This window comes from Palaemon carinicauda, unplaced genomic scaffold (assembly GCF_036898095.1).
Source record: "Palaemon carinicauda isolate YSFRI2023 unplaced genomic scaffold, ASM3689809v2 scaffold393, whole genome shotgun sequence".
NCBI lineage: Eukaryota > Metazoa > Arthropoda > Malacostraca > Decapoda > Palaemonidae > Palaemon > Palaemon carinicauda.
This window is the reverse complement of record NW_027171598.1, coordinates 30,839-51,926: the sequence shown is the minus strand read 5'-3', so window position 1 is coordinate 51,926 and position 21,088 is coordinate 30,839. Positions and strand designations below refer to the sequence as shown.

Genomic DNA, 21,088 nt, shown 5'->3' with positions numbered 1-21,088 from the left:
CGCGAACGATCTGCGGAGAGGTCCAGTGATGTCACTGCCACGGTCTTCTCCCGACGAGAAGAATCCTTTGCAGGGGACGACGAAGATGAAGACCCGAAGAGAAGGCGCCTCTTAACTCCCTTGTAAGGAGAAGGAAGGCCTCGACGGCGAAGAGGAGGGCGAGCCTTACGGCGAAGACGACCTTGAGGCAGGGTATCACCATCGTCGGTCCTCCGAAGAGGAGTCTCTGTCAGTGCACTCCCCCGAGGGGGAGGAACACCCGCAGGAGAGACCGTTGGACCCAGCTTTCCCCTCAAAGGATGTTCGGAGGGGGAACCTGAGCCTTCAGCAACATCCGCAACAGCAGCAGCTGAGGTTTAACCCGACCCGTCGGACGCCTCTGCCACAACAACGTCGACAATAGCCAGAGGGTCTACCTCTGGTATTACCGGCGACTGTTGGACAGCTGCCCCCAACTGGATCAGATCAAACAGGGCTTCCTTGGAGGGCGAGCCCTTAAGCCCCAAGGAAGCCCAAAGCTGGAAAAGATCATTGTTAGACACAGTTTGGTCATCAACAAAATCAACAATGTCCTCCCCCGGAGGACGAGGGGGAGCTGCCTCGCTATGGGAGGCAACACCCTCTCCCGAACCCCGAGATTGGGAAACAAAAGAATGACCTACGCTACCACTCGGCAGCCTCTCGCGAGAGACCGAACGAGTGGGAGCTTCGGAGGAGGTTCGGGCAACGGAAGAGTCCTTGGAGCCTTCCTTCCTCAAGGCAGCCCCTGAGGTAGAATGGTCTAGCTTAGAACTCTTCTTACGCCGCCAGGCAAACCTCTCCCACTGGGAGGTAGGCCACTCCCTACATTCCATACAAACATTATCACTTTCACACCGTTGACCTCGACACTGCGGGCAAAGGGTGTGAGGGTCTGTATCGACTGCCGACATGAAAGTTCCACAGGGGCGGTCGGGGAGTCCAGGGCACTTCCGCATAATGGGAAGAAAAGGTAGAGGCCAACTTCAAACACACAACTGTAAGAGAAAGAAAAACAGATTAAGGCTGTCAACAATGCGAGGACGAGACAGACACGTCTGAACATCATCCGAGCCAAAAGTGAAGAGAAGCAGCTCACCAGTGTGTGGGGGGGAGGGGTAGCTAGCTACCCCTCCCCTATCCCCGTGCTAACTAGCACGGAGGTAGTTTAACCCTCGTTAAAATCTATGTAAATAGCGTGGTTAGTATTTCGGTTACGGAACAAATCCCTTTTAGACTTTTTCTTCCGGCACCGGGCAAACCTCTCCCACTGGGAGGTAGACCACTCCCTACATTCGATACATACATTACCGCTATCACACCGTTGACCCCTACAGTGAGGACATAAGGTGTGGGGATCGGTGTCGACCGCCGACATAAAGGTCCCACAAGGGCGGCCAGGAAGTCCAGGTCATGTACGCATAGTCAGTAGAGGCCAACTTCAAACACACTGGAAAAGAAAAAGCAAAAACAGATTAAACATGGCAGTCAAAGCGAGGGAGAGAGCAGACAGGTCTGTTCTCCGCCCGAGCCAAAAGTAAAGTGAAGCATTCACCGGTGTGTGTGAGGAGGGGGGGGGGGGGGGTGTTAGCTAGCTACCCCTCCCTACTCCCCCTAACTAGCGGAGGGGTAGTAAACCCTCGTTAAAATTCTTATGGCTTGAAATTCAGCTACGCCGAAGTAATTACCCCATGTAAATAGAGTGGTTTGTATTTCAGTTACGGAACAAACCTAAAATAACCCTGATTACTCCCTTCTCTGATGTAACTTATCTCTAAGGCCAAGCTTTGGTATTATCTTCCTTCTGTAAATCTCATAAGTCTTTTAAGGTTGTATCATATTTTCTTTCTCTCAAGATCTCTTTTCCACTATTATCCCTACACCAAGAGATTGGCTGACTGACATGCCTTCTGATAACATCAGGCATGGTTTATAATTTGGCAGAGAGTTTTCACGATCGCATTCCCTTGCGGTCATTGACCACAGATATTGGCTGTGGGCTTAATCTTTGACTAAATAGTCCAACTGCAAGGCAGCAGGTGTATATTTAGTTGCTTTTTGCTGCACACAGGAGATATGGTAGTAGTATTCTTACACCCCTACCAGAGCAGCTGCTTTTCTTCAAGACCTATTAAGATGACAAATTCGTAGATAATATGACAAATTCGGAGATAATTTGTATTTTTCCTAACGATACAAACCTTAGCTATTTACATGGGGTAATTACTTTGGCGGCAGCCGATGACGAGCCATACAGTTTTAACGAGGGTTTCCTACCCCGCCGCTAGTTAGCAGGGGGTAGGGAGGGGTAGCTAGCTACCCCTCCCCCCTCACACACACCGGTGATTGATTCACTTTACTTAGAGGTAGGACTTATCTTGGGGGACAGGGCTGGCGGGCACATAACTGTAAATAGCTAAGGTTTGTATCGTTAGGAAAAATACAAATTATCTACGAATTTGTCATTTGTTCCGTAACTGTATACAAACCACGCTATTTACATGGGGTGACTTAACCCTTAGGAAGGGAGGTAAGTCCCCTGCCATACTGGCTTTGACTTGCCCGGGGGCCCCGAACCCGAGTTCATAAAGCAACTCAAGGGTTGGGGCCCCTGCGCCTCGCAGACAGCTGAGGGGCTGCTGCAGCCTACGTAAGTCGTGTGTGAAGGTGAGCAGTGACATGTCCTAGGAAGTTGACCTGGAGTTCTTTAGAAGGAAATCTAGGCTAGGACTTACCCAATACCACCTCGTCAGGATATGGGGACATGACAGTATTACAACTTAATACTAGGAACACAAGGAAGCATGGCTTACCTGCAGAGGTTCGAGGTCAGCTGTGCAAAGGACCCAGGATGCTGTTTTTCTCCAAGGGAGGAGAGGATGAAGAAAAGAAAAGGGCCAGACAGATCTTTTCATTCACACAGACTAAAACCGGGTAACAATGCCCTCAACCCTCTGCTACTTGTCCACTTAGGAGCCTGAGGTTAGAACAGCTGTTGTGCAGCCACCACAGGGCCGATAGAAAACGTATCGAGCCTTCTGTGTGTCACGTCTTGCAGGTAGTGGGCCGTGAAGGTGGTCTGACGCTTTCACACCCCAGCTTGCAGGACCTGCGTCACCAAAAAGTTCTTCTTGAAGGCCAGGGACGTAGCTACACCCCTGACATCATGCACCCTAGGGCGCCGTGACGGAGGAGGGTCAGAACTCAAGGCCAAGTGGATCACCAGGCCGAGATGGTATTCCTGGTGACCCTCTTCGATTCCCCGGTGCTATCAAACAAGGCTCGCACCTGGGGGTGGACTGCAGCTGTTCTTTTAAGATACAACCTCAGACTCCTCACTGGGCACAGTAGGAGATGGTCTGGGTCATCTGTTACAGAACGAAGACTCGAGACCTGGAAAGAGTCGAACCTAGGGTCCGGCACTCCCGGGTTCTGAGTCTTAGCGACAAACTCGGAGACGAAGCCGAACGTTACCTCCCCCCATCCCCTTGAATGGGCGACGTCGTAGGAGAGACCATGCAGTTCGCTGACTCGCTTGGCCGAGGCCAAAGCTAGCAGGAACACCATCTTCCAGGTAAGGTGGCGATCAGAAGCCTGGCATAATGGTTCGTAGGGAGGCCTCTTAAGAGACCTGAGGACCCGAACCATGTTCCAAGGAGGAGGTCTCACTTCCGACTGAGGGCAGGTAAGTTTGTAACTCCGTATGAGAAGAGACAGTTCCAGCGAGGAGGAAATGTTCATTCCTTTCAGCCTGAAGGCAAGACTTAAGGCTGAGCGATAGCCTTTCACTGCCGAGACTGAAAGGCGCATTTCTTCCCGCAGATACACAAGGAACTCCGCTATTGCTGGTAAAGTGGCATCGAGGGGAGAGATACCCCTTCCACGGCACCAACCACAGAAAACTCGCCACTTCGCCTGGTAGACTCCTGCGGATGACCTGCGCAGGTGGCCAGACATCCTTCCCGCAACTTGTTGCGAAAATCCTCTCTCTTTGAGGAGATGCTGGATAGTCTCCAGGCGTGAAGTTGAAGCGAAGCTACGGCTTTGTGGAAGATGTTGGAGTGTGGTTGTTTGAGTAGCTCGTGACGTGGAGGGAGCTCCCTCGGGATCTCCGTGAGGAGCTGCAGAAGGTCCGGAAACCACTCTGCATGATGCCATAGCGGAGCTATCAAGGTCATCGAGAGATTGACCGATGTTCTGGTCTTGTTGAGGACCCTCCTCATCAGACAGAACGGGGGAAAGGCGTACACGTCGACGTTGTCCCACCGTTGTTGGAAGGCATCTTGCCAGAGGGCCTTGGGGAACAGGTCCACAGTCAGGGAACCCCACAAAGTCAGGACTTTGTTGGCTACTTGAGGATCCAAAGACCACTCGGTACTCACTATCTGCGTCGCTCTGCTCAGACTGTCGGCGAGCACATTCCTCTTGCCTGAAATGAAGCGAGCCGCAAGTGATATCGAGTGGACTTCGGACCATCTCAGGATCTCTACTGCAAGATGGGACAGCTGTTCCGAAAAGGTACCTCCCTGCTTGTTGATGTAAGCCACCACCGTGGTGTTGTCGCTCATCACCACCACGGAGTTGCCGGCCAGGACTTGGTGGAACTTTTGAAGGGCCAGAAAACGGCCTTCATCTCCAGCAGGTTTATGTGAAGGTACTTTTCTGATTCTGACCACAGGCCTGAGGCCCTGTGGTTCAGAACGTGGGCACCCCACCCCTTGTTTGATGCGTCCGAAAACAGCATCAAATCCGGGGTAGAGACGAGAAGATCCACTCTCTTCCGCAGGTTCTCGTCTGCCACTCACCACCTGAGGTCCGCTCGTTCCGCAGATCCCATGGGGATCAGGATGTCCGGGGAGTCGAGTCCTTGACTCCACCGAGACTTCAGTCGCCACTGAAGGGATCTCATCCTGAGGCGACTGTTGGGGACGAGACGGGTCAGAGAGGAGAGGTGGCCGAGGAGACGAAGCCACGATTGGGCTGGGAGTTCTCGATTGAGGAAAGGTTTTGCAACCTTCCTCAGCCTTGCTATCCTTTCGTCTGATGGGAAGGCTTTGTGGAGATTGGTGTCTATGATCATGCCTAGATATACGTACCAGTTTCTGAGAGGGCTGCAGAGAGGACTTCTCGAAGTTTACCACGATCCCCAGATCCTGGCAAACTTCGAGGAGCTTGTCTCAGTGGCGAAGAAGGGTCGCCTCCGAGTCTGCCAGGATCAGCCAGTCGTCCAGGTAACAAAGGAGACGGATGCCGATCCTGTGAGCCCACGAAGAGATGATGGTGAAGACTCTGGTGAACACCTGAGGCGCTGTGGAGAGACCAAAACACAGCACCTTGAACTGGTAGATCTTGTTGTCTAGGCAAAATCTCAGGTACTTCCTTGAAGACGGATGGATTGGGATCTGGAAGTACGCGTCCTTCAGATCCAGTGTGCACATGAAGTCTCGTGGTCTCACTGCAAGTCTGACCGTGTCTGCCGTCTCCACACTGAACGGAGGCTGCTTGACAAACCCGTTCAGGGTCGAGAGGTCGATGACTGGTCTCCAGCCTCTAGACGCCTTTCTCACAAGAAAGAGTCGACTGTAGAAGTCTGGGGACCCGTCCACGACCTCCTGGAGAGCGTCCTTCTCCAACATGGTCTGGACTTCGGCCCGAAGGGCCTGCCCTTTTGCCGATCCCATGGCAAAAGAGCTCAACGACACTGGATTCGCTGTCAGGGGAGGGAGAGATGCTGTGAACGGGACACGATACCCTAGGGATATCACGGAGACCGTCCAGGCATCCGCCCCGAGTTGCTGCCACCTTGCTGCGCAACTCTGCAGGCATCCCCCCACTGGTGGACACGCAGGGGGATTGCCAACCCTAGCGCTTCCGGCCTCGGCCGGAGCCTCTAGGGTTCTTGCCTCCCCTGGAGGACTTCTTTCCCCTCCTGCTCTTGGCAGGAAAGGGCTTAGACACCTTGGGCTTCGCTGCTACGGTAGTCTTCTTCGTATCCTTGACGGGACGGGGCTGCTGAACCGCCGGAGGCTTATAGGGCCTCGATGTCAGGGCCCTATGGATGAGGGAATCCTGGTTGGATTTCATCCACCTCTCGGCAGAGAGCTCCACGTCCTTAGGCTCAAACAAGCTCTTACCGAGGACGGAAGATTGTCTGAGCCTGTTCGACTCGGCGCTGGGAACCTTATGGTGGAACCTCTCGGCAACAGCGTCCCTGCGTTTGAGGATCGTGTTGGCCCACAAGCTCGAGACTTGGTGGGACAGGAACTCGATGGTCCGAGTGCCCGAGAGGAGAAAGGTTTCCAGCGCTTTCCTGGTGCTTTCCTTGGAGAGATCCTCGGACCGCACCAGGATGCCCAGAGACCCCAGCCAGATGTCGAGCCATTAAGTGGCCTGCATGGCGCACTTGATGACCTTCTCCTGGCTCTGGATCTCAGTGGCTGAGAAGGACACATGCCGGTTGAAGAGTCTCTCAAGAGGGACTCCCCCTGTGAGTCCTTCCACGGAGTGATGCAAGGGAAGACTCAGCGAAGACTCCTCGAGGATCTCAAAGTACCTCCTCTGATGAACTCGAGGAGGAGGGAGGAGCTTATTCCCGGCACTCGATCTGCTGGAGGAGGCAAGCTCCGCAAGCTGGCCCTCGATCTTGTCTCTGGCGCTCTTCCTCCCCTGAGACCAGGGCAATGCTGCGCTGGCTCTAGAGGGCTTCTGAGTGCCGTAGACGCGATCCAGGACCGTGTCCTTACCTTCACGAGGTGGGACCTCAGGGTCTGGAATCCCATTAAGGTTCCTCATGAGAGTCAGGACTTACTAGAACGCGTGTTCTGACTCCTGGTGCTCGCCTCCTGTCGGACTTGCAGCGAAGTCTCCGGACCCCAGAGGCTCTTCCTGGGGGGAAACGTGGGCATCCTTGATGGCTCTGGGCTGTTCCTGTCTGATCCTAGTAGACGATTTGGGAATCGTCTTAGAGTCCTTAGGTTCCCTCCTGGGAGGGATGCAGGACTCTAGAAGCGAAGGGGGCAAGTCCTTCTCCACCTCGCAACGAGGAGACCTCTCGGGAAGAGGAGGAACATCGACCATTGGTGCGATGGGGGAGTATTCCTGCTCAACCGACTCCCCTGAGGAGGGGTAATCCTCATCCTCAGGGGAGGGCGTGAAGGTCTGATGGGGAGTAGGATCCTTGCGCAAGGATCTACGCAGGGACAGCACAGGCCTCGGAGGAGGATCCACGGGAGAGACTCCTCTCTTGCTCTTCAGGGGGGAGGAAGCTGCCGCTGGCTCGCGACCCGAATCAGAGAGGGCTGGCTTAATCGCCCGCACAAGAGCTCTGAGTAGGGTGTCGAACCAGGGCTGTTGACTGACAGCAGCGCTGTCAGACACTCCCTCTAGAGGGAAGGGGATCAAGGGATCCCTAGGAGGAGTTGACAAACGAGGGTTCGCCTGCAGGACTGTAAGAGAAGAATCCCTAGACCTGTCCGAGGAGCGTTCCCCTCTGGCGAGCGCGCTGGTCTGCGTTTGCGGGGAGGGGAACGCGACAAGGAAGAAACCGCCTGTCGGCGATCGTGTTGGGGCTCGTGTGACAAGCCCAGATCAGGGTTGTAAGCGAGAGGAGGGCGCGAAGTTGGAAAATCGCGCGCGCATACCCGCGATGGCGCACAGGAGGATGGTCAGGAACGATGGCGCGATGGCGACAGAGCAGGAGTGTGGCCGCGGGGGCGCGCGGCAGCCTGAGCGGGAACATGCCCGCGAGCGAGCGTGGGCGATGGTGTGGGCGTGCGGCAATCAGGAGCTGAAACAGGAGGAGGCCGAACGCGCGGGCACTCAGCAACCTGGTGCGGCCCCGAAGGGCTAGCGATAATAGGAGCGCCCGAGCGGGTGTCCGGTAGGACTGGCCGAGGGCGCAATAGCGCGGGAGCAGGGTCGCGAGCGACCTGGGAACGAAAGGTTTGGTGACGGTCTGGTTGGACCGGTTTGCTCGCCTGTGTAAGCGCTGGTTGCGCTGGCGATCGTGGGCGCACATAGCGCGCATCAGGAACAGGTCGCACCGGGGTTCGCTGCTTCAGAGTGCGCGTGGTGCGAGCCGCGTGAGAGCGCTCTGGAGTTAGCTGCACCACCACCGCTGTCTTAAAGACAGGCACGGGGCGTGAAGCAGGAACAGGGCGCGATTTGGGAGCGCCAGGTGCGATCGTGTCTGCAGTAGATTCGCGCGGTTCCAGAGGCGGTCATGAGCGCCCGTGCGCTGGCTTGGCAACCTCTGGGGCGATGAGCTGAGTCGTCGCGACGCGTGGTCGCGTTGGTGCTGGAACAGGAACTGTGCGCGGGCGCGCATCGCGAACCTCTCTCGTATCGCGAGCCTCCCTTGTATCGCGAACCTCCTTAGATGGGCGCGATGGGTCCAAAGCGACACGTGGGCGCATTGGGGTGCGCTTAAGCGCTGGAGCTGAAATCGCGCGGGGACGCGTATCGCGTCTCTCCCCCGCAGGCCGCGACGCGTCTGTAGGAATCTGTGGGCGCCTGTGCGCCAACTCAGGAACCTCCTGGATCGCGCGCAATGAAACAGGAACAGGGGGCCGGCGCGTGAGAGCTGGAGGCTGCTGGGGCACCGGTGGACGCGTAGGCGCCGTATCAGGAACTGGCCGCAAGTGCACAGGAGAGCGCGGAGGCACTTTAACAGGAACAGGGCGCGTTTGCGCGGTTGGGCGATTGCGCGCTACTTCAGGAACTGCTGGAGGGCGACGGGGCGCCGATGGGCGTGGGCGCGCAGGGGAACCCTGGCGAGCAACAGGAACAGTGGCGCAAACGCCTAAGGGTGAGCGCCGAGGCGCTTGGTCAGGAACGTCAGAAACAGCAGCAGCAGGGTGCGAAGGCGGAGCCTTACACTTAGGGGCGAGCGGCGCAGTTTCACGCTCAAGTCCTTGAGACCCCGAAGGATCTTGACACCCCGAAGGGTCAGGAGGTTGCTCAGTGGCAGTCTCCGGCGCGTAAAGCGCGTCAGCAGCTTTAGATGTCGATGGTTGGGGCGACAGCTCACATTGTCTCGAAGGACGACCATCCTCCGACGGGGATCGCGAACGATCCCTGGAGAGGTCCATGTTGATAGCAGGCAGGTCAGGAGAGCGGCGAGTCGTCTCCTCCGCAGAGGACTGTGGAGACGACGAGCCGAAGAGGCGCCTCTTAACCCCTTTGAAGGGGGAAGGAAGGCCTCTACGGCGAAGGGGAGGGCGAGCCTTCCACTTTATACACCCACGAGGGGCCGTGCGATCAGCAGGCTGACCGTCAATGGGCCTCCGAAGAGGCGTCTCTACCAGAGAACTCCCCCGAGAGGGAGTCTCAACGGAAGGAGAAACTGTGGGACTAAGCTCCTCCCTCGAAGTATGTTCAGAGGGGTAGTCAGAGCCTTCTGCTACCGCAGCCACAGGAACGGGAGTTTGGCCAGACCCACGGGATGTTTCCGACACAACAACGTCAACCACAGACAGAGGATCTATGTCCGCTGAGGTTGACGATTGTTTGGCAGCCGCACCCCGTTTGATCATGCCAAACAAGGCTTCCTTGGAGGGCGAACCCTGTAGCCCCAAGGAAGCCCAAAGCTGAAAAAGGTCATTGTTAGAAACAAATACCTCCTCCGAGGGGGGAGGGGCAGCCGCCTCGCTATGGTAGGCAACGACCTCTCCCTCACCACGGGATTGGTTAATGACATCCATAACATAAGGGTCTACGCTACCACTCGCCGGCCTCTCGGAAGAGGCCGCCCGAGCGGGAGCTTCGGACGAGGAATGGGCGGCGGAAGAAGAAGACTTAGGATTTTCTCTCCTCCGAGAAACCTCGGAAGGAGAAAGATCCCTTTTAGCCTTCTTACGTCGCCAGGCAAACCTCTCCCACTGGGAGGTAGACCATTCCCTACACTCAATGCACAAATTAGAACTATCACACCGTTGGCCCCTACACTGAGGGCATAAGGAGTGAGGATCTGTTTCTACGGCGGACATAAAGGTCCCGCAAGGGCGGCCGGGAAGTCCAGGCAAGTGCGCATAAGGAGTAGAGGCCAACTTCACACACAAACACTGAAAGAAAAAGCAAACAAAAAATTATGGCAGTCAAAAGAGAGGAGAGCGCTGACAGGTCTGTCATCTCTCTGAGCCAAAAGTAAAGTGAATCAATCACCGGTGTGTGTGAGGGGGGAGGGGTAGCTAGCTACCCCTCCCTACCCCCCCCCCCCGCTAACTAGCGGCAGGGTAGGAAACCCTCGTTAAAACTTTATGGCTCGTCATCGGCTGCCGCCAAAGTAATTACCCCATGTAAATAGAGTGGTTTGTATTCAGTTACGGAACAAATATAAATATAATACCCAAAAAGTAAACAGGCATACTGTACTGTATTGGTACAGTATTTGATATAAATATCACCCAAAAATAGCTTGTACTTCATATGAATAAGTCTACCTATATTATCCCTTTCACCCCCAAAGGACGTACCGGTACGTTCTTGCAAAACACTGTTAATTACATATTTTTACATATTTTTGATAATTTTACGAGAAACTTCAGGCATTTTCCAAAAGAATAAGACCAACCTGACCTCTCTAGGACAAAAATTAAGCTTTTTAGAGCAATTTAAAGAAATTATATAGCAAAATGTGCTCGAAATTTAACCTTATGGTGGGGGTAAAAGGGTTATGGAAAAGAAACAAAATATAAACTATAACAAACCATCAGGTCTCAAGTGTTCCGTACAAGACCCTAGGATAATGTTGTTATCTCTGTCGGTGCACACAAAAGAACCGACGAGAGTCCGACCATCCGTCATTTCAATCTTCATGGAAGAATGTAGCCACTTTTCCAGCTTCAGACGGCCCGGGGTGTTCTGAAAAGTGACAGTCTTCAATTAATCGTAATGAGAGTCTTTTTTTCATGGCGGTAAACTATACGGAAACATATACAGTATTCATTATTTGACAGTACAGTACCGCACTTGGAAACCTTCCAGTTCCTTTTAACCTTTTACCCCCAAAGGACGTACTGGTACGTTTCACAAAAGCCATCCCTTTACCCCCATGGACGTACCGGTACGTCCTTGCAAAAAAATGGTATAAAATTTTTTTTTCATATTTTTTATTATTTTTTTTTTTTAGAAAATTCAGGCATTTTCCAAGAGAATGAGACCAATCTGACCTCTCTATGACAAAAATTAAGGCTGTTAGAGCAATTTAAAAAAAAAATATACTGCAAAATGTGCTGGAAAAAAAATAACCCCTTGGGGGTTAAGGGCTGGAAATTTCCAAATAGCCTGGGGGTAAAAAGGTTAAAAGCAGCAAAACGTAGGATGGATTCTACAAAAAGGTACGAAGGTAAAAGTGTGTCCTTCCCGGAAATCTTATGAAGGCTACAAATACGAGTAAACTGATGAGAAAAAAATGCTTAAAATTACAAAACTACCTTTCTCTGAGGATGCTTATCAGCACCTGATTCTCCCGGCCTGTTGCCTCCATCTGTCAGATCTACCAAGTGATCTCTGAAGTCTCCGGTAGTCTTCATGTCGATGATGATCAAAGAACTGGAAAAATAAAGTAACTTGAATACTACTGATAGTATCTTATTTCTCTTCCTCTTTTTTCTTTTATAGGTTTTTATAGTTAACATATGAATGATCTAATTTAATATTATTTCTCTTCTCAAAATATTTTAATTGTTAATAACTTCTCTTGTAGTCTATTTATTTCCTCGTTTCCTTTCCTCACTGGGCTATTTTTCCCTCTTGGATCCCATGGGCTCTATAGTACCCTGCTTTTCCTATTAGGGTTGTAGCCTAGCTAGTAGTAGTAGTAGTAGTAGTAGTAGTAGTAGTAGTAGTAGTAGTAGTAGTAATAATAATAGCTTATCATGAAAATATGTTATTTTTATTAGTAAAATAAATTTTTGAATATACTTACCCGATAATCATGTAGCTGTCAACTCCGTTGCCCGACAGAATTCTATGGAGGGATACGCCAGCTATCACAATGCTAGAAGGGGGTGTACTTACCAGCGCCACCTGTGGCTAGGTACTATAGTACTTCCTGTTGACACCTCCTCAATTTTTCCTCGGTCCACTGGTTCTCTATGGGGAGGAAGGGAGGGTCGATTAAATCATGATTATCGGGTAAGTATATTCAAAAATTTATTTTACTAATAAAAATAACATTTTTCAATATTAAACTTACCCGATAATCATGTAGCTGATTCACACCCAGGGGGGTGGGTGAAAACCAGTGTACAAGATTAAAGGATAGCTAAGTATCCCATATTTCATATAACAGTTATCTCAAATAACAATGAAATAATAAGTACCTGGTAAGGAAGTCGAATTGAACCGTTACTCTGCCTCTTTTTTAAGTTCGTCTTCCTTACTGAGCGCAGCGTTCCTCTTGGAGGCTGAATCAACCCAAAGGTGCTAAAGTATATAGGGTTGCAACCCCTACTAAAGGACCTCTACAAAACCTCTAACCCAGGCGCTTCTCAAGAATGAATAGACCACCCGCCAAATCAAAAGGATGCGGAAGGCTTCTTAGCCTACCGTAACAACCATAAAAACAACAATAAAAGCATTCAAGAGAAAGGTTAAAAAAGGTTATGGGATTAAGGGAATGTAGTGGCTGAGCCCTCACCTACTACTGCACTCACTGCTACGAATGGTCCCAGGGTGTAGCAGTTCTCGTAAAGAGACTGGACATCTTTAAGATAAAATGATGCAAACACTGACTTGCTCCTCCAATAGGTTGCATCCATTATGCTCTGCAGAGAACGGTTTTTATTAAAGGCCATCGAAGTAGCTACGGCTCTTACTTCGTGGGTCCTTACCTTCAGCAATGCAAGGTCTTCCTCCTTTAAGTGAGAATGGGCTTCTCTAATCAGAAGCCTTATATAATACGAAACCCCGTTCTTGGACATGGGCCTCGAAGGTTTCTTGATGGCACACCATAAGGCTTCTGACTGTCCTCGAATAGGTTTAGACCTCTTAAGATAATACTTGAGAGCTCTGACAGGGCAAAGAACTCTCTCTAGTTCGTTACCTACCATGTTGGAGAGGCTAGGTATTTCAAACGATCTAGGCCAAGGACGTGAAGGAAGTTCGTTCTTTGCTAGGAATCCGAGCTGAAAAGAACATGTTGCAGATTCGGTCGTGAAACCAATGTTCTTGCTGAAGGCATGAACCTCACTGACTCTCTTAGCTGTTGCAAGGCAGACGAGAAAAAGAGTCTTGAGGGTAAGGTCCTTGAAGGAAGCTGACTGGAGAGGTTCGAACCTAGGTGACATAAGGAACCTTAAGACTACGTCTAGGTTCCAGCCTGGAGTGGATAGACGACGCTCTTTAGACGTCTCAAAAGACTTAAGGATGTCTTGAAGGTCCTTGTTGGAAGAAAGGTCCAAACCTCTGTGGCGGAGAACTGAAGCCAACATACTCCTATACCCTTTAATCGTAGGGGCTGAAAGGGATCTCTCATTCCTAAGATGTAGAAGGAAGTCAGCTATTTGGGTCACAGAGGTATTGGTAGAGGATATTGAATTGGCTCTACACCAGCTCCGGAAGACTTCCCACTTAGATTGGTAGACTCTACGAGTGGAAACCCTTCTTGCTCTGGCAATCGCACTGGCTGCCTCCTTCGAAAAGCCTCTAGCTCTAGCGAATCTTTCGACAGTCTGAAGGCAGTCAGCCGAAGAGCGTGGAGGTTTGGGTGCAACCTGTCTACGTGAGGTTGACGTAGAAGGTCCACTCTTAGAGGTAGAGTCCTGGGGATGTCGACTAGCCATTGAAGTACCTCTGTGAACCATTCTCTTGCAGGCCAAAGGGGAGCAACCAGCGTCAGCCGTGTCCCTTCGTGCGAGATGAATTTCTGCAGAACTTTGTTTATTATCTTGAACGGTGGGAATGCGTAAAGGTCGAGATGGGACCAGTTCAGTAGAAAAGCATCCACATGAACTGCTGCAGGGTCTGGAACAGGGGAACAGTACAGCGGAAGTCTCTTGGTTATGGAGGTGGCAAACAGATCTATGGTAGGTTGACCCCACAAGGTCCAAAGTCTGTTGCACACACTCTTGTGGAGGGTCCATTCCGTGGGAATGACCTGATTCCTTCTGCTTAGGCGATCTGCTGAGACGTTCATATTGCCCTGAATGAACCTCGTGACCAGAGTGAGGTTTAGACCTCTTGACCAAATGAGGAGGTCCCTTGCGATCTCGTATAGGCTCCTCGAATGGGTCCCTCCTTGCTTGGAGATGTAAGCCAAGGCTGTGGTGTTGTCTGAGTTCACCTCCACCACTTTGCCTAGCAGGAGGGACTTGAAGTTCAGCAGGGCTAAATGAACTGCTAGTAGCTCCTTGCAGTTGATGTGGAGCATTCCCTGTTCCTCGTTCCACGTTCCCGAGCATTCCCGTCCGTTCAAGGTCGCGCCCCAGCCCGAGTCCGATGCATCTGAGAAGAGATGAAGATTGGGGGTCTGAATAGCCAACGATAGGCCCTCCCTGAGAAGGAGATTGTTCTTCCACCACAGGAGAGTGGTCTTCATCTCTTGGGTGATTGGGATAGAGACTGCTTCGAGAGTCGAACCCTTGTCCCAATGAGCTGCAAGATGGAATTGAAGAGGGCGGAGGTGGAGTCTCCCTAGATCGACGAACAGGGCCAGTGATGAAAGGGTCCCTGTGAGACTCATCCACTGCCTCACCGAGCAACTGCTCCTCTTCAGCATGCTCATGATGCACTCTAGGGCTTGGCTTATCCTGGGGGCCGATGGAAAAGCCCGAAAATCCTGACTCCGAATCTCCATTCCCAGGTACACAATGGATTGGGAGGGAATGAGCTGAGACTTTTCTATGTTGACTAACAGACCCAGTTCTCTGATTAAGTCCAAAGTCCAGTTGAGACTCTCCAGACAGCGACGACTCGTGGAGGCTCTCAACAGCCAGTCGTCTAAGTAGAGGGAGGCTCTGATGTCCGATAAGTGTAGGAATTTTGCTATATTCCTCATCAGATGAGTGAACACCATAGGAGCTGTGCTTAGGCCAAAACACAGGGCTTGGAATTGGTAGACAACCTTTCCAAAAACGAATCTCAGGAAAGGTTGGGAGTCTGGATGAATAGGAACGTGAAAGTAGGCATCTTTCAAGTCCAACGAGACCATCCAGTCCTCCTGCCTGACCGCTGCTAGGACCGACTTCGTCGTCTCCATCGTGAACGTCTGCTTGGTGACATACGCGTTGAGCGCGCTGACGTCCAGCACCGGTCTCCAACCTCCTGTCTTCTTGGCCACAAGAAAGAGACGGTTGTAGAAGCCCGGGGATTGATGGTCCCGGACTATAACCACTGCCTTCTTCTGCACAAGTAGCCTTGAGTCTGGCTCCTACTGCTGTCTGGAGATGCGGAGAGTCAGTTTTTTCCTTTAGATGTCCTGGAGCCTTTCCTAGACTTGCTCCTGGAAGAGTCTGGACGGGAGCTTCCTCGGCTGGGGGCTCTACCACGAAAGGGCGGTATGAACCTCGTAGCAGGGGTATCAGCCACTGGGGAGCGATAAGTCCTGGGGACTGAGGTAGCAACCTTAGACTTACGAGCCGATGAGGCTACAAGATCGTGTGTGTCCTTTTGTATCAGGGCAGCAGACAAGTCCTTAACCAGCTCTTCGGGGAAGAGGAACTTCGAGAGCGGAGCAAAAAGGAGTTGTGACCTTTGACAAGGTGTAATGCTGGAGGAAAGGAAGGTACACAGCTGTTCCCTTTTCTTCAGAACCCCTGATACAAACATCGACGCAAGCTCACCAGATCCATCCCTAATGGCCTTATCCATGCAGGACATTAATAGCATGGCAGAATCCTTGTCCGCAGGGGAGGTCTTCTTGCTGAGGGCCCCCAGGCACCAGTCTAGAAAGTTGAACATCTCAAATGCTCTAAATACTCCCTTCAGGAAGTGATCAAGGTCTGAGAAGGTCCAGCAAACCTTAGAGCGCCTCATTGCAGTTCTCCGAGGCGAGTCTACCAGACTTGAGAAGTCAGCCTGGGCAGAGGCAGGTACTCCCAAGCCTGGTGCTTCTCCTGTGGCATACCAAACGCTCGCTTTCGAAGTGAGCTTAGTCGGAGGAAACATGAAAGAAGTTTTGCCAAGGTGTTGCTTAGTCTGCAGCCACTCCCCTAAGATCCTTAACGCTCTCTTAGAGGACCTTGCTAGGACTAGCTTAGTATAGGTGGACTTAGCTTGCTGTATGCCCAGCGAAAACTCAGATGGCGGAGAGCGGGGAATAGCAGAGACAAAGTGGTCTGGGTAAACCTCCCTAAGCAGAGCCAAGACCTTACGAAAGTCAATAGACTGTGGAGAAGGCTTGGATTCATCCACGTCTGACGAGGGATCCAGGTGTGCCGCCTCATCATCAGAAGCCTCATCACCAGAGTGTAGCGAAGAGATCGGACAAGAATGCTGAACAGCAGAGTCAGAACGAGTAGGAACAATATTAGTGGTTTCCTCTTCAAGTAACTGTTGAGGGAAAACCTGAGGCTCAGACTGCAAAGGCTGAACAAAAGACGAAGCAGAAGGAAGGCGCATGGGTGGAGGAGGCTGACTCCTAGCATGAGTGGTTGAACCCAAGGGTTGCGCTTGCTGAGCGGTTGGCTGAAGCGGAGTAGCGAGTTCCTGTTCCTGTGGTGTGAGCGGAGCGCGATGAGGTAGAGGCTGCGCAGAACAAGGTAAATGTCTCGCAAGCTGAGGCTCCTGAGGCGCAAGGCTAAGGTGTTGTGGTGCTTGCCTTGTGGAGGGTTGAGCTCGCTGCAGCGAGAGCTGAGGAGACTGACTCATGGACGGGAGAGGTTGTTGTACCTCAACCGAGTGTTGCATCACTGGTGGAACAGCAAGTGGAGGCGGAGGAAGAGAGGTATAATCCTCCTGATCCCATTGTAAAGGTTGCCTTAAGGAAGGCGGAGGCTGAACACCACTGGGAACAGCAAACTCAGAACGTGGCTCAACATCGTACGCCTGGCAGGTGGTACTGCGATCAGGCGGAGCGAGCGCAGGCGGAGCGAGCGCAGGCGGAGGGAGTGCAGGCGGAGGCGGAGGCGCAACACTCTCAGCCCGACACTCACGCATCAAGTCCGAAAGCTGTGCTTGCATGGACTGTAGTAGAGTCCACTTGGGGTCGGCAGAAACTACAGTAGGCTGAGGTAAAGCCTTAACAGTCGAGCTCTGTTGTGGCAGAACCTTACTCCTCTTGGGCGGAGTGCAGTCGACTGATGACTGCGGCGAGTCAGAGCTGAGCCAATGACTGCAGCCTGGCTGAGCACTCGCGGACTGGACTCTGCGTTTAAGTGGTCTCGAGACCTGAGTCCAACGTTTCTTCCCTGACAGTTGATCAGCGGACGAGAAAAAGACGGGCTCAATCGTCTGCAGGTGGGAGTGACGGTCTTTGGAAGACACGCCCGCAACCACCGAGGATACTTCTGTGCGCCGAACAAGGCCTGCCGAACCCTTATGCCCTTCGACATTGCTTCTCCCCTGGGCTTGGGAGCTTGCAAGAGGTCCCGGACTGGGAGGACGACTGGCTCGCACAGAAGTATCCTCACGCACCACACTGACACTGACACTAGCACTTGGCACTGCACTGACACTAGCACTCGTCACAGCACTGGCACTAATTCCACCCACTGCACTCTTGACCTTAAGTTCCTTGACTTCGGCCATAAGAGACTTATGATCACTTACCACTGACTCTACTTTATCGCCTAAGGCCTGAATAGCACGCAAAACAACAGACATATCAGGCGGAGGGCAAATAGTAGGTTCGGGGGTAGCCACTACAGGGGTAGGAAAAGGTAGGGGATCATGAGGTGAGGAAAAAAGTGAAGAGTGAGAAGAACTCCTCCTAACTCTACCTCTCTCTAACTTAGTTGAATATTTCAAAAGACGGACAAATTCAAGTTCCGAAAGTCCGGCGCATTCCTCACATCGATTTTCTAACTGACAGGGCCTGTCCCTACAGTCAGAACAAGCGGTGTGAGGATCTACCGAGGCCTTCGGAATACGCCTATTACAAGACCTACATCGTCTATGGGAGGGGGCTTGCGAAATGTCAGACATCTTGAATCCAAAGAGTTAGCCAAGGGGGGTTCCAAAATCAAGCAAAAGATCGTTAACCGTTAATCAGGACTATATAAAAGCTATCTAGCTAATATAAGAAGGTTTCCAGTAAAGCGACAGCCGAAATCTGAGAGAATACTTCACCAATTAGCCGTGAAAATACTCGAAGATCATAAGCGTATCCCAGAACGTCTTGCCGGAAGCACGACAGAGGAAAAATTGAGGAGGTGTCAACAGGAAGTACTATAGTACCTGGCCACAGGTGGCGCTGGTAAGTACACCCCCTTCTAGTATTGTGATAGCTGGCGTATCCCTCCATAGAATTCTGTCGGGCAACGGAGTTGACAGCTACATGATTATCGGGTAAGTTTAATATTGAAAAACACCAACTGCAATACATTGAGGCCAAAATGATGAAGTATCAGAAATCTTATAAAACACATAAAACTGCGTCTAGACACTGGTGTCAGGAACTGTGAATGATATTTAGGAAAGATACGTTGCAAAAATTAACCTCTTCAGCAAATATCAGGCAGCATGCGTACACTTTATCCACTTAATGCAGGCGCTGTCAATTTCTTTCACCTAAATATCTCCCAAAACATGTCTCCATTTGTGCACTTAACCCTTTTACCCCCAAAGGACGTACTGATACGTTTCACAAAAGCCATCCCTTTACCCCCTTGGACGTACCAGTACGTCCTTGCAAAAAAATGCTATGAAAATTTTTTTTTTTCATATTTTTGATAATGTTTTTGAGAAAATTCAGGCATTTTCCAAGAGAATGAGACCAACCTGACCTCTCTATGACAAAAATTAAGGCTTTTAGAGCAATTAAAAAAATATATACTGCAAAATGTGCTGGGAAAATAATAACCCCCTTGGGGTTAAGGGTTGGAAATTTCCAAATAGCCTGGGGGTAAAAGGATTAAATGAGAAATGAGCATTCTATGGCCTACAGAAATCTAGAGTAGTGTGTAGATAGTTAGGTCACCGAATTTCTATCCGACAAAATACTTGCCCATTCGGCTAACAAGCATATCGCAACATCTACAACTTGCCAAAACAGAGGAGCAATGAAATAATGTTTATTTGCAAGAGAATTGAGACACGACGGAGCTAAGACCAGGAAGCGAATAATTAGCGGTAGTTCGTTGATCAACATAGGTAGTAGATTGGCCAAGGTACCAGCCATCAGTTGAGATACTACCACTAGAGTGTTATTGGGTCCTTTGACTTTGCAGTTAGTATCACATTTAACTCCTCTCTGGTTACAGCTCATTTTTCCTTTGACTACGCATACACCGAATAGTCGGCCTACTCTTTACACATTCTTCTTTCCTCGTGCACCTGACATCACTAAGATAGGTTATGATGAATTGCTGTTAGGGGTGTATGTAGCTGGTTGGGACAGGTGTAAACTTTCTTATTACCTTCCAAATCGATTTCCTTTAGGCGGAAAATGTTGGTCATCTTTCTCTGAAAGAAGATATTATGAAGTTCATTTTACGAAATATGATTTAGTGTTACCTTCTCAAGAGGGGAGCCGGTGTGACGGTCTGAGCGATCCCCCGGTCTCAGAATTCTCCTTGATAATCTGCGCATGCGCGAACATTACCGTTTGCCAGTGCATACGAGGTTGATGTTTTATTTTCCTGTAATGTTAGCGTGCGCAGCTCAACATTACCGCTTACCAGTACATACGAGCTTGATGTTTTATTTTCATGCGAGCGAAGCAAGCTAATGGCAGAAAAGAACCATTATACAATGTCAAGAAGAATTCTGAGACTGGGGGATCGTTCAGACCGTCACACCGGTTGGGAAATAGGTACAGGTTAGATATTTAGCCTTCAGGTAAGCTAAGGATACTGTGGTCTGGGGGGGGGGTAGGATGTCACAAGGGGGGCTACTGATTTGGCTCCTAGGTTAGGTTAGGTGGGCCACTTTAGGTTAGGTAGCATTCTTGTTTGTTTCACTTTTAAAATGTGGGTTTTCAGTCATAACTTTTAAATTTTGGGATGTATGTATGATAGCGGCCACCTGTATGTATTGTTATGGCTAATATAAAATACGGCAGTGTAAAGGGGGGTCGCAAGGGGTCGTTAGCCCCCCGTTAGTTAAGGACATGGCATGTAAGTTAGGTTAGGGGGTGAAGTTTTAGTTGATGTCCATTTCTAATGAACGTGTGAGGAACTGGCCGCTGATATACAAAGGCTCCTAAATTTTATACCTGGTCATTATTATTATTATTATTATTATTTTCATTATTATTATTACTAGCTAAGCTACAACCCTAGTTGGAAAAACAGGATTTTTTAAGCCCAAGGGCTCCAACGGGTAAAAATAGCCCAGTGAGAAAAGGAAATAAAGAAATAAATTACAATATAAGTAAGGAACAATTAAAATAACATAAAATACGACCAGTAACAACATTAAAATAGATCTTTCATATAGAAACTATTAAAAAGACTTAAGTCAGACTTAAGTCAGCCTGTTTAACATTAAAACATTCGCTGTAATGTTTAGCGTATAATGTATAACATGGGGATTTACATAATAACTTTTCAATGCCTATATACACTTTAAGTTTGTCTTAAATTACACATCTTACCTTTTTAATTAAGTTTGTAATTGAATTTATCACAGAATCTTAAGTAGTTCAGGAATTCCTTATCGAAGACGACTCGTCCTCAAACAGCTGATTTTTGTTTACTAAAATCTTCTTCTTCTTCTTCTTGATATTTTGTTCAAAGATTCTTTTCAAGGAAAACATTTTTGTTGGATTATTATTATTATTATTATTATTATTATTATTAATTATTATTATTATCATCATTATTATTATTACAAGCTGATCTACAACCCTAGTTGGAAAAGCAAGATGCTATAAGCCCAATAGCTCCAGCAGGGAAAAAAGTGTTGGGTATTATTATTATTATTATTATTATTATCATTATTACAAGCTGATCTACAACCCTAGTTGGAA

The 21,088-nt window shown here is 50.1% G+C and overlaps 1 protein-coding gene across 1 annotated transcript in view; it reads right to left on the bottom strand.

Annotated features, from left to right (window-relative positions):
• The window catches only part of Sbat (LSMD1 domain-containing protein Sbat), a 55,055-nt gene extending 34,208 nt beyond the window's left edge, over positions 1–20,847 (bottom strand). Inside the window, exons 1-3 of the mRNA XM_068369165.1 lie at positions 20,714–20,847; positions 11,451–11,568; positions 10,725–10,878 (exon numbers count right to left, since the gene is read on the bottom strand). Coding sequence (XP_068225266.1) covers positions 10,725–10,878; positions 11,451–11,549 — 253 coding nt within the window. The 5' untranslated portion in view covers positions 11,550–11,568; positions 20,714–20,847. The remainder of the gene's footprint in view (positions 1–10,724; positions 10,879–11,450; positions 11,569–20,713) is intronic.
• Between the last annotated feature and the right edge of the window lie 241 nt (positions 20,848–21,088).